The sequence below is a fragment of the Xiphias gladius genome, chromosome 6 (genome assembly GCF_016859285.1).
Source record: "Xiphias gladius isolate SHS-SW01 ecotype Sanya breed wild chromosome 6, ASM1685928v1, whole genome shotgun sequence".
Lineage (NCBI taxonomy): Eukaryota > Metazoa > Chordata > Actinopteri > Istiophoriformes > Xiphiidae > Xiphias > Xiphias gladius.
In genome coordinates, this window is record NC_053405.1 from 11,550,950 (window position 1) to 11,568,242 (window position 17,293).

The following is a 17,293-nucleotide window of genomic DNA, read 5'->3' on the forward strand; positions in this document are numbered from 1 at the left end:
AGGCTTAAGCAAACCAGAGGAAATAATTGTAGTAATAAAAAGCATTATAATAACTTCAAAAATGAATGGCTTAGATTTGAGCTATGCTGGCTCCCTCCCACTCTGTTTTACAAATACACTTAATTTCTAAATGTAGCATCTGATATTTGGTGTAATGATACAGACGTTACAGTGTCTAATGTACCTAATACATTAACAGTACAAACACTTTTACTTCTTGGTAATGTTAGTACCTTGCTCTACCTGAAGAGCAATACAGAACCAGGGCCACAGGGTAACATTATTTGCACAGCAATAAAACAGAAACGAAGTGGAAGGAGGAAAAACAATGAAACGTTACACCGATCAGCCACAATATTAAAACCAGTTATCCGTTGTAGTCTTTTGGCTGAATGATGGCTGAGCCGTGTATAAACATACAAAGAGAGAGTTGTATCTGCTAATTTGCTCCATTTAAAAAAACAAAACAAAAAAACAAAACAAAAAAAAAACCCAGCAGTAATACAGCAAAAAGATGAGCTAGAATAGATGAAAACAATGTAACAGATCAAAGCAATATGGCGAACCCCATTCCATTCGGCCCACCCACAGACCCTCCAAACACTGACAAGAATGGTGATTGGATTGCATGATGTGTGCATGTGTAAAAGGGAGGTGTACAGCATGGGTAATTTCATTTCTTAAAACGGTAGGTGCTGAGGGCTGTGAAATAACCCAGCCCTCCCAAAACCATCATTTCAATCGGTCCTGCCCTTCAAAAGTCATTTTATATTTTCCACCACCCTTCCTGTTTCCCCTTCTTCCCTTCAAATTATAACTTGTTTTAAGCATCCAGTTGAGGCTGTTATGTTCTTGTGATTCATATTATTGTGTCAGCTTTAATTTTTAAGGTATGTTCAGAGGTACAGTTAGATACATAAGTGTTTGGAAAGTGATACAACTTTTGTAATTTTGCCTCTGTACAGCACCATGGTGGCATTGAAACCAAGCCATCAAGTTGTGATTGAAGTGTATCCTTTCAGCTTTAATTTAAGGAGTTTAACAAAAATATTGCATTACCCGTTTAGGAATTACAACCATTATTATACATAGTCTTTAATTTTCAGATGCTCAAAAGTAATTGGACAATTGACTGACAATCAGTTTCATGGACAGGTATGGCCTGTACCCTTGTTAATTCATGAAAAATTAGGCAAATAAAATCTGGAGGTGATTCCAAGTGTTGAATTTGCACTTCGCAGCTTTACATTGGAACTCTCATTATACAATACAAATCGGTATTGATACAAATAAAGGAGGCAATCATTAGGCTGAAAAAACAAGACAGATAACAGAAACTTTAGCAGTCGCCAAATCACCAATTTGGTTGCTCAGCAACACCAAAAACCCTGGAAGCATATTGAATACAATTAAAGTGGATGATCACAGAATTCTTTCCTCGGTGAAGAAAAACCCCTCACAACATCTAGCCAGGTCAGGAACACTCTCGAGGAGATAGGCGTATCCTTGTCAAAATATACAATCAAGAGATACCCTGATGAATGTAAATACAGAGGGCTTACCACAAGATGCAAACTACTGGTAACACTCAAGAATAGAATGGCCAGATTAGACTTTGCCAGAAAACTTAAAAAAAAAAACTAAAAAAAAAACATGTCCACAGATGAAACCAAAGATGAACTTGTACCAGAATGATGGGAAGAGAAGAGTATGGAGAAGGAAAGGAACGGCTCATGATCCAAAGCACCACATCATCTGTCAAACATGGTGGAGGTAGTGTTATGGCATTGGCATGTAAGGCTGCCAATGGAACTGTGTCACTGGTGTTTACTGATGATGTGACTGCTGAAGTAGCAGGATGAATTCTGGAGTGTAGAGCTCCATACTGTCGGCTCTGATTCAGCCAAATGCTGCTAAACTAATAGGACTGTGCTTCACACATACTGCGAAAGTAACCAAAGAGCTTCTCAAGGCAAAGAAAAGGAATACTCTTCAATGGCCAAGTCAGTCACCTGACCTCAACCCACTTGAGCAGCCTTTTCGCTTACTGAAGACAAAACTGAGGGCAGAAAGACAAACAAACAAGCAGCAACTGGCAGTGGCTGCAGTAAAGGCCTGGAAGAGCATCTCCAGGGAGGAAACTCAGCACTCATTGACTGCAAAGGGTTTTCATCCAAGTATTAAAACTAAGCCTCAGATTTATAATTATGTTGGTCTGTCCAGTTACTTTTGAGCCTCTGAAAATGAGGGACTAGGTATAAAAATGGCTGTAATTCCTAAACGGTTAATTTGATATTTTTGTTAACACCCCTTAAATGTATATGCCAATAAGTGCATCATTTCCATTTGAAAAGACCAAATGGGGTGTTGTTTTTTAACCGGAAGGAGGCAGCAAAGCAATTCCCGTGCCTAGCCTCCTGGAAATTAAAAAAAGACGAAGAAGAAATCAAAACGATACAGACTGGGTCTGGTGTTCCAGATAAACCAAATCGCCCAAGATGTTTGACACACTCTGCTTTTTAAAATTTAGTAGGTGGTCCTTCATTGAAGCCCAGGACACATTCGCGAATGTGGTCTGACTAATCGGATCCCAATGCATTCTCTATTCGTCTTGGGTGCAGTCACACCTGTACATAGAGCTGTCCGCTTGTGATCACCAAAGATGCTTGGTAATGCCAGGTATAAACAGGGACTGTGTGATAGCTCAGACTATGACCTATCTCAAAATATAATAGAAACTTTCAATTTTCTATTTTATTTCCTTTTAAGTGTCTCACCATTTTCCTCTAATTTCTCTACATTTCTGATTATGATTGTGTTGAGTTATAACCAGCAAATGTTTTGATCAATGCAATGGTGTTAACTCATATGGTTGTGTCTTTGCCTCAATCTGGACGCCTAGCATGAATTTGTATCTATTTCCGTCTTTGCATTGACTATACTGTACTGTACAGTATATACAGTTGTGTTGTCTGTACCTTTTGTGAGAATAGTCTAAGTATTGCTTAGTATGGCTTCTGCTTTATTCAATACATTTAGAAGTTGTTAAAGAAAATAGTGGTTTCTTTATATGTTGAATGTCAAGAAGGCAGCCCAGTCACAATCTGATAGGGTACAGTTTCCATTTTTTACATCTATTTTACTTGCAACATGATCAGTGATCAATAAGGTCTTAAAGTTGTAGATTAGACGGTAGAAAACTTGAAGATTCCTTTTAAATCATCAGCTGAGGAGCAGGAAGAATCCAAGGGGTTCATAGGTCAAAAATGTAAAAATATCGTCATTCTAAAATCATAATATATGAGAGACATATATGTTTAAGCTATTCTAGGAAAATGCATTAGAGAAATACCAAAATATTTAGAGGAAGTTATGTATTTTACTTGACACGGATATTGGAAGAGGAACATTTAGAAAATGAAACTTAACAGGTTAGAGAATAAGGTACAGTACAGCTTGTTTTTGATGTTGCTGAGGATGTCAAACTTGCGTCCTTCTGGTAACAAGACAGCATATCTTGATATTAGGCAAACCTTTGACTAAACTCATCACATTTTTTACCCCCTCTTTCTGCAGGTATGCCATCCCACCTGAACACGGCAAGAGGCTGGAGAGACTGGCACAAGGTAAGGAAATGAGGATGTTCTCTTTTGCCGGGTTTATTTTACCCCTTTATACCCTGCCTTGGCTCTCTTTGTCAGTAATGCACGTAAAATGAAAGGGAACGTGCTTCAGACTGTTCAACACACATGCCATGAAATTGCACACATGCTACACACTAGCACACATCCAAAGCACACTTACCCATTCTCCCTTGCACAGTATAACAGAAAGTAAGGTAGCAGCTCTTAGCTACACCTTGCCTCATTTCTCTTAAGCACAGCATGCAGATCCCTTTTAGGAACCCTTTACCACTCACAGTAAACAACCTCTCTGCAGTTTTCTTGTCTGGCTGATGTAACGGTCCTCACAGTAAACAGTGTGGTACATGGTGTGGTAAAATGTTTTGCATGTATTCAGTGGAAGAGAAACTTTTATATCCCACTTTCCCACCGCATATAAAAACATAGATTTCTGTGTCACCTGGCTGTACTAAAATGGAGGTCTAGAGGCAACAGCAACTTGAAACACTTAGTATGTGCAGTCACTTTTACTTGTACTACTGCTCTGCAGAAAGAGGAGGAAACCTACAAAGCCCGTACAATAAAGTCTGATCAAAATGGTGACCCGGACTGTGTTATGATCAATTCTTTATGGTGCTTAGGAGCGAGCTGCTGCTGCTGCTGCTGCTGCTGCTGCTGCTGCTGCTGCTGCTGCTGCTGCTGCTGCTGCTGCTGCTGCTGCTGCTGCTGCTGCTGCTGCTGCTGCTTGCTACATTGTCTTAATATGTGTAACAACCCAAGGACATTGCAAATTATGAAAAAATCAAATACATAAGAACCAGTTTTAACTGTGTCAAGACTGCATCACTAATTTACTTGAACACATACTTTGCTGAATGCAGCGTTTCCGTTATGAAAAAAAATATTATAAAATTATTGCCACCGCTGCAATGTCATGAAGTTGCAATTACATGATTCTGCAGAGGGATTACAGTTTGAAGCCACGGATACACGAAATGAGAATTCAATAATATGTGTGAGACACATAGCGACACCCAGCCAAGGCGAGAGAGAAAGAAGAGGTAAAGAAAGAGAGAGGTAGATTTAAGTAGCTTACATTAAGTTAGATAGATTTTTATTACCCATTGATATTCACTGCGACCACCGGCGTACCAAGTGCGCGCACCACCCAGGTACAACAAAACCTCTCCTTCCCTCCACCACTGAAAAAAACCCTAGAGGAAACACTGGAATGTCATAGCTAGAGATGGTTCTGACGTGAGGGTTTTGTCTCAAATTTTGAACATCTTGTCTGACTCAGATATATGGGGACTGATGTAGGCCTCTCACAATAATTACATTATCGACTTAACATTTGAAAATAACCAACAATTTTTGCTGATCTCTATACTGCCTTTTGTGTTCACATAAGAATGTCACCAGCATTTTAGCCAACCTGATGCCAGAATAAACAGCAGGGTTTTCACTACCATCGTAAGACTTGGGCACATATAAGTGTGTATAAGCGGTTTTTCAAAGCACCTAAGCCAAATTAACAGAAAGAAAATACGCTGAGACACATTTTGCTGTCATTTCTGGTGGCGCTGCTTCTGTCCTCTCGTCTGCTTTCTGTGTTGGGAGTTTCACCATGGCAGGGCTCAGGCAGCTCCTCTCTCTCTCTCACTCACACACTCACAAACACACACACACACACACTAAACGGCAAGAGAGCATGCACATCGGACACATGCCGCGCCACCCACCACCACAAGTAAATCTTTCACCTGTGGGAAACACTGAGAGACCGATAACGCAAATGATTATTATTACTTATGTTTTATTTATTTCCAATATTTTAATATTTTAATATTTTTTAATGTTCCAACTACAATGTCTGAATATTCTTAAAAACTAAAAGTTCATTGCTCTTTGAAAGCACCTACTTGCATTATTATGCTATTATCATTATATCAGTTGCATAAAATGGCCTTAAAATGACAATAATGTTATTTATCGCAGTTATTTCTAGGACAATATATTGTCCAACAAAAGTAGTTATTGTGACAGGCGCAGTCTGAAGTGAGTCATTCTGCCTTAAGTGTTTCGTCAACCCTCTGCCCTCGTCTCTGGCACAAGATGTCTCCTTGCACCTCTCCCCTTCCTTTCTTCCAGCCTTGTGTATTGTATGTTGTTCAGAGTGAGGTAGTAGATGTGGGTGGGAAGAGTTAGAGTTCTCCAATCCAAAGGACATTAAATAGACACGCCGTTTGTCCTTGTTGCCGTGAAAAGCTGAGAGCAAGCACAGCCTCTTTCACTTGCCATCCTCTTTTCATACTGTAGTGGCTAGAATATGTAACACACATTATGTTACATTGGACAGACAAGCAGCACTGTCCAGGTAATATTAAACACATGATTCACAGTATAATTTATGTCAAAACATAAGCTATATGCATACTGTATGTAACTACATAACTGTCGTCCTGTGGCTTTAACTATATAAATTGACTTAATACCATAGCAGGGAAATCACACTTTTAACTCGTAACATAAACAGTGGTTCCATGACAGAGTTACTGGAACTGGAGGGACTAAAAGGCATGCAGCTGCTATTTGTGTTGTTAGGTACACCTGTGTTGTTGTAAATCCTGATCTTGAGCAGGGAGCGAGCCCAATTTTTTTCACCCCAACCCTTCAATCAGTTTCTGATTCAGACTTTAGTCAGATACCTGGTGAAAACCCTAATCAAATCAATATTAAGAAGAACCACCGACTTGGATAAAATAGACCAATTTCATAGCAAACATTAATAACATTAATTAATCGCTGTTTTCCATTTAGTTATTTCAGTTCCACAGCCCTTGTGTTGTTCATGTTGTCTTGCTGCCCCACCTAAATGGGCTGGGACCATAATTAGCATTATGACTTCCACCCATGCCTTTCCTACGCTGCCTCTGCCTCAAGTAGATTTGAACTTTTAGCCATGCATTCTGTGTCAGGTGCACCGATGCAGCTCTGAAATGCCCTGTTTATCCTTTTTAGGATAGTTGCAATTTAACAAGTCAGTGAGAGTTGTTAATCTGGCCTAGCTGACTAGGACAAGTCACTTTCAGTCGTCAAATCTTCCAGCTAAACTTTTTAAGTGTTTCATATTAGCACTCTAAGCTTGTCAACAGAATAGTTCTGAGTCTGCGAATGCAGTAATCAAAACACATAGCTAAAGCCAGTCGAGCTAATGTTTGCTCAGTATCTGAAGTGCATTGTAGTTCATTAAAAACAAGAATTATACAGTAAAATAGATTTAAGATTATTTTTTTGTGTAACATTTACTTCATGTCTTGTTTTCTTTCATACTAATGATGATTTTCAATGACATTGTTGAATAGTATATGAAAGCGTTCAAATTTAATAGGTAAATTCAATACGGGGATCGTAGACGTAAAAAAAAAAATGCTATCAAACTCCAATCTTAAAATACATGTCATATCATTCTTCATGTTGGCATTCAGCCTCTAGTCACAGTCAGATTGCAGCCTTCCTCTCTTATCTAAGCAGCTGGTAGTGGGAGGAGAGCAGTGCCAACATTATTTAACAAGCATCCACTGACCTATCAAAGCCATCGTCAGTACAGGCAGTCAACTGTTTACGAGGTCCTAAAAGATGGTTATGAGTGTAGTAGGAATGTGTAATGGGGCTGGGACAATGGTCTTGTTCAGCTACAGCTGTTGCTCTTATCACTTCTCATTTCTGTATTATTTCAGTCAATGTTTCAGACTTTTTGGGTGGGGGGCTGGGAGGGCTGGGAGGGGAGTGTGCGAGATTGGAGTTAGGAACTTAATTTTCAAACTCAAAAGGACAGAATGAAACCTTTAAGTTAATATTACCCCGCAGAGAGCTCAGAGAGCCAGCTGCATTTTAATGGGGATTAATACCCGAGCTGGGTCGGCACATTATTCACCTTTATCAGCTCCAACAAGCAGGCAGGCGATGAGAGAATAGAGGACCTCTCTCCCTCTCTTGCTTTGTAGGGTAGAACAGAGGCTGAAACAATGCAGTGAAAATGAAGGATGAAATAGGTGCCTATTATCCTGTCAGTCACATTAAAGTTTAACCTGCGTGGAGGCTTGAATGAACCCCCCTTTTTGGCACCGGCGGGTACGGAGAGTAAAGAGTGGGAGAGTGAGACATGGAGGAGAAACTCTTGCTTTGATTATGCGGAGGCCATCTGAGTTTCTCTGTATCCAAAAGCAAAAGTGAACCATTGTTTTAATAAGAGAGTTGGGGTTTTGAAAACCCCAAATTTCAGCGGGGTATATTATGATCTCAAAGCAGTCTGTGTTTTTAAGGAAGTGGGGTTTTTTTGTAAAACAAAGTGTAAAAGTTGCAATCACACATTTGCACAATACACAATTTTAGTGTTCTTGTAAAGTACTCAGAATTTCATTTTAGTGCTGCTTCTTCTTGCACAATTTCAATACACACAATTGTTTCACTGCAAAGCAGATCTTCTTCAGGCAAATATTTTCTCTTTGGCTGCGCTGAATGGGATAACAATGTTTCGGAAGCACCCAGTTTCAGCTTTGTGCTGTAGTCTGTCTTTGTGCCGTAATGCGATCCATCAGATTCCACCTGAAATCCAACCTGGAGGCACACAAACAGTGCATTTACATGCCAAGGGTAATGCGATTATTTGACACTTGAGCCAGTAAATGAATTTACACTCATGTCAACGGGAGACCAGATTTCCTTTTCCAGGTTGTGGGATTAACAGTAATCAGTAAACACAGCTACATTTCTGCTGGAGAAACCTGTTTAATTAGCAATACTTATTTAGCATTATTCAGATACTTACCTGCCAATTAATCCCTCTTCCAAAACTAACAAAAAACTCCCTTAAAGCAGCATCATATCATTTAACAGCTTTCTGATATCTTACATTAGATACAGTACAAATCCCACACATTAAAATTTTTCCATTACATATATGGAAATAACCACATATCCAGTCAAATAATAAGAATATGTGATTTTACGCCATGTGAACTGAGTTTGTAGAGTAATACATCATTTGTATCATTGTTACATGATTTTCTGCCGTGAAGTGATTATTCACAGTAGACTGGTTGTTGTATCTTGCACAAAGTACGTTGTTATTGTAGTTTTAAGTGAATGTTTTACACAATTATTCTGGCTGAGAATAAGGTACAAATACCGTGGCAGCATTGGTGATTGTATCCCCATTCATGCATTTAGTAATGGTAGACAGTCCTTGAATGCTCTCCATCAGATCCAGAATTTAGGCATGTGGTTGCCGCTTCATAGCTTTTGACAGCAGAGTGATTGATTAATGATTTGCTCCATTAGATTGTCAGGAAAAAAGTATCATTTTTAAAGTGCAGCAGGAAGTGATAATGCCTGCAGTACACAATAGCTGCATCTATAACACTTATCACACATACAGTTATTACACAGTATTTATTGTCTGTATTTATAATATAATTTACAATTGAAGGCTTTTGGAAACAAGTGCTGCAGTCTGATTTGAAGTAAGCTGTTTGTTTGAAAAACAATATTTAAGTCATGCATTACAACATATATTTGTGACTGTGCTACCATGCTCTACCAGTGCCTTTGGCATTAATGTAGTTATTCATGGTTTTATCATATAACTTGAGTTCCTCTCATAGATTGTATATCTGGATTGTCGGTAAAATGTGCTCACTGTGACCCATTGCAGGCTTCTTCCCTGGAAGTTCCCAAGGCTGTGACGCCTTCCTTCGCCACAAGATGACACTGATATCTCCATCCATCCTAAAGAAATACAGCATTCCATTCGACAGGGTGAGTGGCAACTAGTCCACGTTGCATGATATAAAAGGACATTTTATCGGTCACCAGGAGAAAATAACTTTCATTTTGGTCTTAGTATAGGAGGCGCTGTCTCTTTTATACTTAGAAGCTTCCATATTTAACATAATATGACAGTAGAAGATGCTTGCACAAAGTTAGAGCCATTTTCCAACCTTGAAATGGGTTGACACAGTGTCACTCATCATTATCACTATCCCCTGGTCCAAGGACACCAATATCTACCATGTCAAGTGACAAAATCATGGATGACAACATTTACCTGCACATTTTTCAGTATAAAATCATTCATGGTACACAGGTCATGATTCTCATCACTTTAACAATACTTGCATATAAAATAAGGAGAAAACTATTGTCTTTTTTTCAGTAATTACAAGTGTACCCCAACTGATCCCAGTACTCCCCAACATGAGCCCATGCAAATCTGTACACCTTCACATTAACATTTATACACACACATCCTCAGTAATATTGTGGCGACAGTGATGATCGGGATTTCACACATTGATTGACAATGAAATTGAGAAAAAAATAATAAAGGAGCTTGAAAAAAAATCGTTGAAAGACAAAATCGAAGTTACCTATTCCACACCCGCTGTGCTCTGGTAACATAAGTGGGTCTTACGTAAATCGCAGAAGAGATGGGCTTGTTTTGAATGATGAATGACCACGTAAGGGAGGTTATGGGCTCAGCGCTGACGCAAACACTACAACTGCTACAGGCTGTAGTAATCATAGAGTATGAGTGATGATCTTCTCTTGTGTCTGTCAGAGGAACTTTAAATTTCTTTCAACTTGTTTTTTTTCCTATTCAGTAGCCACTATAAATCCTCCCATGGCAAAAATTAATGGAAGATTGTAGGTAAAAAAACCGGCACAGTGCAGGCATACACCACCACCACCACCACCACCACCCCCCACCCCATTTATCTTTTCACTCCCCCTTCAGGACGTCATTATCACAGCGAACACGTTACGTATTACTCACCTATAGTACCTCTCGATTCATGTGTAAAAATAAAACTGTCTTCTTGCGTTCTTGCAACAGCAAAAAGGGACGTTTGATATTTGAACCACTGCCTGTAGTTGAGGAAGTTTATATCCCGCACTCAGCCTCTACCCCCTGTTCCTCTCCTCATGCCTGTCACCTTGTCTGGCTTGATGTGTCTCTTGATTGCCTGGATCCAGGCTTCACAAAGCACTTGAGATCCACAGCCACACATAGAGGGCTTAAGTTTTGGGGCAACGCATTAAAAAAAGAATGTGCTTAACTTGTCCTCACATTTTTAAACATTCTCAGAATAACGCTGAGCTCATACTAAGACGCTCAACACTTGGAGCAGGAGTCATGTTAAGCTGAATTAATTATGCTTGCAAGTCAGAAAAGTTTTAGAGAAAAGTTGTTAAAAAGTTGAACTCCCTGTTTATCAGTATACACTTAATGACAACTGTTGAGTACGTGAGATTCGCAAGTAATAAAACAATACATTTTAAAATTACATCTTTTTTTAATGATTAAAAAATTGGGAGTCACAGCTGCAAGTAATAATTGGGTGAATCAAAAACAATACATCATAAATAAGATAAAAGCAAAGCGGGCAGCATACACTCAGAGAATTGATAATTTCCACACTCGGATATATAAAACAGGAATTTGTGAGTAAAGATGAAAAGTCTAACTCATAACATTCAGAAGATATGCAAAATGGCCACTTAGTAAAAGCAGGGGTAGAAAGGTTATCCAACAAAGTTAAGTTACAATCTCTGTAAAGTAAAATGAGTTGTGTAAAACTCAACTTTAAAAAAAAAAGGAAAAAAAAAGGAAAAGTGGTCTGTGTAAAAGGGGTTCCTATGATCTCTGCCACTGAAGACAAAAAGCAAGGATAGCCTTTTTTTTTTTTAAACATTTTGTTCTTGTTATTTAAGAACATCTTTACAAAATAAAATGAACTGTCCGATAAAAATGTGGCAACAAATGACCATATTTATAATGACTGAAGAAAAACGTGAGAAACAAGTGTTGTTTCCCAAATCAATTAAATTGAATATTGATATAGTCCCTGATGAGAGACCTAATTAGTTTTTATTTAGCAAGGTAGTTTATGTGATGCACAGTTGTCCAATGGTGCAGTGGATCCATAAATGTGTCCAGAGATTTTCTTCATCATCAGATGGATTTAATGGGGATTCAGTTGGAATTAGGTCCACAGAAAAAGGATTACAATTTAAGTAATTTAAGCAATTTAATCTTTTTTTTTTTGTATTTTCTCTCTCTATGAACAGATAACTCAGAATGAAGGGGAGTTTATGATCACCTTTCCTTACGGCTACCATGCTGGCTTCAACCATGGCTTCAACTGTGCAGAGTCCACAAACTTTGCCACGCTGCGCTGGGTAGATTATGGCAAGATGGCCACCCAGGTAAGATAAGACTGAAGGTATACCTTCAGTCCTGTAGCAATGAGATGTTCACAGTGTTCAAATCCATGTAGTTAAATCTGAACATTTAACTAATAGTCTAATAGTCAACTTTTGTGTCTTGAAATCTTTTGGTGTGAAAAGGAAAAGTATATAGAGGGAAATTTGCCTGAAGTCACTAGTAAGAGAATGTAGGCCTACTTGAAGAAATGTGGGAATTGTGCAGCTAAGTACCAGTTTGGATGAAGTATTTGCAGATTGATTGGGATGGGATATATTTGAATATATTTGATATATTTGAATATTTTCTCTAAACTTTGGCAATTGTCAGTAAACTAATGGCAGCGTCAGTGAGACAAGATATGAAATTTTGAAGTGAAAGAAAACATATGGAAACCTGAACCTACAATACCACGAATATCATCATCATCATCATAACACAAACACTCTGCAGGCAAATGTAGACCCTCCACTTTAGGTGGTTTGATCCGATGTGTGATTCAGCGGCAACTTGCTTCTCTGAATGCATGAAGTAATAGATCATATCAAGATATAAAGGCAGCGTCTAGTTCTCCGCTGCACACCATCTGTTACCGCAATACCGTACCCTCGCATCCTTCCATTGACATAGACTGCCTCTTTGCCTGTGGGCTGCTGAGCATGAAATTGACAGGGCATGGGTTGGTTGTGGACGGGAGCCCAACTACAATGTCCTCCAGAAGAACCTCCCCTTTGTCTCTTTTCAATGCATTCCACTTCATTTTTCTGTTCAGTTCCCCTCTTTCTATAAATGCAATTGTTGGTGTGTGTGTGCGTGTGTGCATGTGCGCCCTTCTCCCCTGCTTTCTCTTTACTTGGCTGCATGTCAGATGTATGAAGTGCCACTTTGCAGAAGTACATCTCCCTCCCTTCTGACTCTCTCTCATTTTCGACCTTCCTACTTTACCCATGTGGCCAGTTGTAATTTAAGAACCAGTAGTCCAGGCACCAGCAGTCTCCGCTCCGCCCAACCCCGTGCTCAAGGGAGTATATCCACTACACTTGTCTCAGTCTGATAAAGAAAAGTGGTCCACTCTGCACCACTAATCCGAGTCGGCAAATCGACGGCGTGGCACGACACGCAGCGATTCAAACGAACGTGGATGGGAACAACTCGGCCAAAGGCTCTTTCTGCCAGTCTATCTTTCTCCCTCTTTCTCTTTACTCTTACACAGACATCTACATTCTTTTGGGTTAGTGTATTAGCATAGTGATTACAGAGAATGTCTTGTAACCAGTGCTGCTAATATTTAGTCCCAGCAGCAGTTATACTGTATGTTCTCCAGCAAAATGGTCAACCCATGACGGCTTCCTCACTGAGAATCATTCTGAGTAAGAAGGTAGACTCAGTGCCCCTTCGAGTGTGGCTGGCAAACTAATGTTAATGCACCACTTGAAATTCTTTGGTAGGAACAGAAGCTTTTCTCTTGACTTGAGTACCGTACTAAAAATTATACTGAAAACAAAACTAAAATTAAATAATTTTGGCTGATAATTGGGGCCTGCCTGTGTGTGCTCATTTGCTGAGGGTGTCAACATTTGCCAACTCAGCAACTTAATAGCTAGTTTAAGTGACTTTTTTGCCCCGGTTCTAGTTCTCAAGAGCGAACAGTGAGTACACACACACACCTAACCAATGTATTTGTAGAAACTGTCGGAAATATTGACTGGAATTACTTGCCTTTTTTGGTATTAATTTCCAAATGGCTGCATGTCTTCATACAGTTCAAATAGAAAGTATTCAGATTGAGTGTAGATTGATGAGGGGAAAAAACTAATTTAAACAATTTTAACATAAGTCTGCAACATAACTGTGTGTGTGTGTGTTTGTGTACACACACACCTACAACATCCACTTGCTTGGCAACAATGAAGTCTCTCATTGTCTCTTGGTCTTTCTCTTAACTCTCATTTTGTCTCTGTCGTTGGCCCCAGCAGTCAACTGCTAACTCGTTTGACTCTCTCTCCTCCCTCTCCCGTCCTCCCCCTACTGATCCCTGTTCTGTCAGCACCTACGGGACAGTGAACAATGGGGCTCGGTATTGAATTTGTCGCTGTTTGGGGGCTGCTAGCTCATGACCGAGAGAGAGTGGGAGAGAGAGTGGGGGGGGGGAGAACTTGCTGCAAATATCAAGAAAAAAGCCATTGCACTACCAGCCACACTGATTTTACATACTGTACATGTAATTTTTTGGCAAGTTTGGTAGAAACAAACTCAGCAATGAGTTCAGTGAAGCACTGAGGATGACAAAAAAGGATTTGTCTGAAATAAAATAATTTCTGAAATAGTTTTGTCTGCTGAACCATTATGTTGCTGAACGTTAACAGCTTCTGTTTTTTGGTCTGTAATATTCTTAATGAAAGCCTTCCTCCTTTCATTTGGCACTCAGTCATACTTTGCTGCTGTTCCCCAAGGTTTCCTGCATGATTTTTTTTTTTATTCTGTCTGGGAGATGAGTAGAAATCATCCTTCCAGTCCCCATACTAAAGCACATCACTTTTTCATCTTGAAAGTGAATTGCATATTACTCATTCCCTCTTTTTTATATTTGTTTGCAGACTTGTCTTGTTTTGGCGAGCCCAGGCATGCTGTGATTGGACATACTGAATTTTTATTAGATTTTAGGTGCATCCTATGTCCATGATTACCAATAAACAAAATGCTTTCTCATAGTTATGTAATAGGTTTACTGCATTATTAAACAGGTAAGAGAGGATCATTGGTATTGTAGCAAACACTGCTTAGTGCACAAAAAAACTGTCCAGAGAAAAAAAACTCTCATGTTCAATAGGAAACAAACTAGGTTTTTGTAATTGACCAGGACCGTGAAAAGATGATCTGCCACACAGACGTAGCAGTAGAAAGTAATTCCCAACATTTGTCCAGTGACTTTACAAAGCTAGCTGGTGTCGTCATCTTGGAGTTTCAGGGTAAATATATCACACACCTTCAACAAAGACAGTTTCCCTAGACTCTCATTATCATTTCAGAAAGCTGTGATTTCACCCAGAATGGCACCCATAATCACAGTTATACTGTAGGTGCTTATAAGATATGAAACCGCCCCAAGGCAGCATTTGTCACATTGAACCCCAGACCATTACAGATCTGGCTTAAAGCAATTTAAATTTGCAATTTCTAAATTAAAATTCTCACCAAAAATGAGCACTAATGAACCCATTTGCATCAATTAAGGTAGCACAATATCGTAACAAGCACAGAGATTTCACTGCGTCTTAATGTTAATGAAAGATTAGGGGGAAATGCGGTTCAGGACATTAGCAATGTTCAACCTTGCAAAAAAAAAAAAAAAAATCATGTTGACATAATTATTGCCTCTTATTTTTCTTACTGAAAATGTCCACCCTGGAAGTTGCTATTCTGGGAGGAACTAGTGCAACCTTTTCTGTTTCTGGTTCAGTTAAATTTTATGTAGCTGCCTGTTTGGTTGCTTATCATAAGGATGGACACATCGAATCCCTTCAGTCTCAAGATAGGCTCTGTAATACCCTGTCCACCCTGGTACCATTCACTGCCATTAGAGGGCAGCCGTATTGTAATGAAGGACAGTCTTCGGTTGAGAGGAGAGGAGACTACAGACTTCTGGCAGCACAGTGAGATTAGTGGGTATTTTTTTTTTTATCAAGTTAAAATATTGCTGACATTTACAGCAGAAAAATTGGTGCAACATAAAAATAAACTTGACAGATGCAGCAATACAATACTGCACATACTGTTTGTTATGCACATAGTCAGGTCTACAATTGTTAACGCCATACACCACTCACTAATTAATATTTTCTAAATTGCTTGCTGTTTCTATACATCTCCCCCTTTCTTTTCAGCACATTAGGCAGCTTTTTACTGGGATGTATGTGAGGAGATACAGAAGGGAAAGAAAAAGGAAACATTTGTGGAAGAGACACACAAACAAAGGGGGCTTCACTTTTTGTCGCATTTCACAGCCGATTTTAATAGCATAAGCCGCTGGATGATAAACAGCACTGCTGTGTATCATATTCTGCATTTTGCAGCTTAACGATTTTTAATAACCCCTCCAATCATTTCTCATTCTTTGGATCATCTACCTGGTTATTTAGGGTGGTCAGCAGCAGTGTGATCAAAGCAAGCATAAAGAATTTTGGGTCATCAAAATTTTCAAAGCTACTCAGACAGGACTTTATTACTTGTCACATCCAGTCCACTGAATCCATAGAGACTCCCCAAGCTCTTTGTTTTATGTGGCTGCAACAATTCACCTTCATTAGGAGCCCAAGTATACTTTAGGGCTCATTGACTGCCTGCCTCAGGGTAAACTTTTGTTTTCCAAGATCTTGTGCATCTACAAATGTGTTTCCCTCCTTTTTAATTAAGTTTTTATATGATAATAAAGTGTAAATCTTCTTGGCCCTTGAGGATGGCAACAATCTCCATAACCTCGTAAGTTTCATAAAAAATAAAATGAGCCTTTATATACATTTACAAATTAAAACAGCATATTTTTCCAGGTACAGTCGGTGTAAGAGCAATAGTTATCTGGTGTTATTTTGCGTTTGTAGTTTCCTGATACGATAGTGTTTACATTACCGTTTTCTTGATGGTAGCAATCAGCTGTACCCATGCTCACTTACCCCAGTCTGCCCTCCCACTTCCTGCTCCCTCCACCCAACATCATATTTTAATGTTTCCGTCTGTCAAGCGGTGTCTGGATGAGATGTAGGCTGGATATTGACTTGCTGGGGAGGGGAGAACTGCTGTGTTTCCAGTAATTGAACACAAGGCTCTCGGTAGAGCTCGGGAAAAAATGGGGCCAGAATGTAATACAGCAAGTAAGGCACAAAAGAAAATAATTTAATCTCTCTCTCTCTCTCTCTCCCCTCCCCCATCTTTGCTTGTTTCATCTCCCTCCTTTTGTTTCCTTCATTCCCAAACTTTCTTGCTGTACCTCCCATTTTCCCCTCACTTATATACATCACTGTGGTTTCAGTTAACAGCTCTGTCACTATACTGCTCTTCCCTCTACATTCTGTAGAGTGATTCATTCACTGGTAATGCCATTATGCAGGTTTGTGAAGACATTTCGAAGTCTGAGTGGTTACCAGATGCAGCTGTCAGTCTTGATTACATCTGAACTATCTGCACAGTACTACATTTGCCAAGCCATATTACCTGCTGTATTTTACCCTCTACCATGTCTTAGAGTAACTTTGCTTGATGTTGCGTGTATATACAAAAAAAAAATGGACAACTAATTGTTGCCCATACCACTATGCATTTACAGCCTGTCAGATGTGTGTGTTGCACTTTTCTAATTGGGTCCCAGTAACTCATAGAGATGGAGACTGAGTGATGTATCAAACAT

The 17,293-nt window shown here is 39.3% G+C and overlaps 1 protein-coding gene across 4 annotated transcripts in view; it reads left to right on the plus strand.

Moving 5' to 3' along the window:
• Positions 1 to 17,293, plus strand: part of kdm4b (lysine (K)-specific demethylase 4B) — a 48,093-nt gene that overhangs the window by 15,307 nt on the left and 15,493 nt on the right. For all 4 annotated transcript variants that reach the window (XM_040128227.1, XM_040128230.1, XM_040128229.1 and 1 more), the window contains exons 6-8: positions 3,577 to 3,626; positions 9,340 to 9,443; positions 11,757 to 11,894. In XM_040128227.1, coding sequence (XP_039984161.1) covers positions 3,577 to 3,626; positions 9,340 to 9,443; positions 11,757 to 11,894 — 292 coding nt within the window. The remainder of the gene's footprint in view (positions 1 to 3,576; positions 3,627 to 9,339; positions 9,444 to 11,756; positions 11,895 to 17,293) is intronic.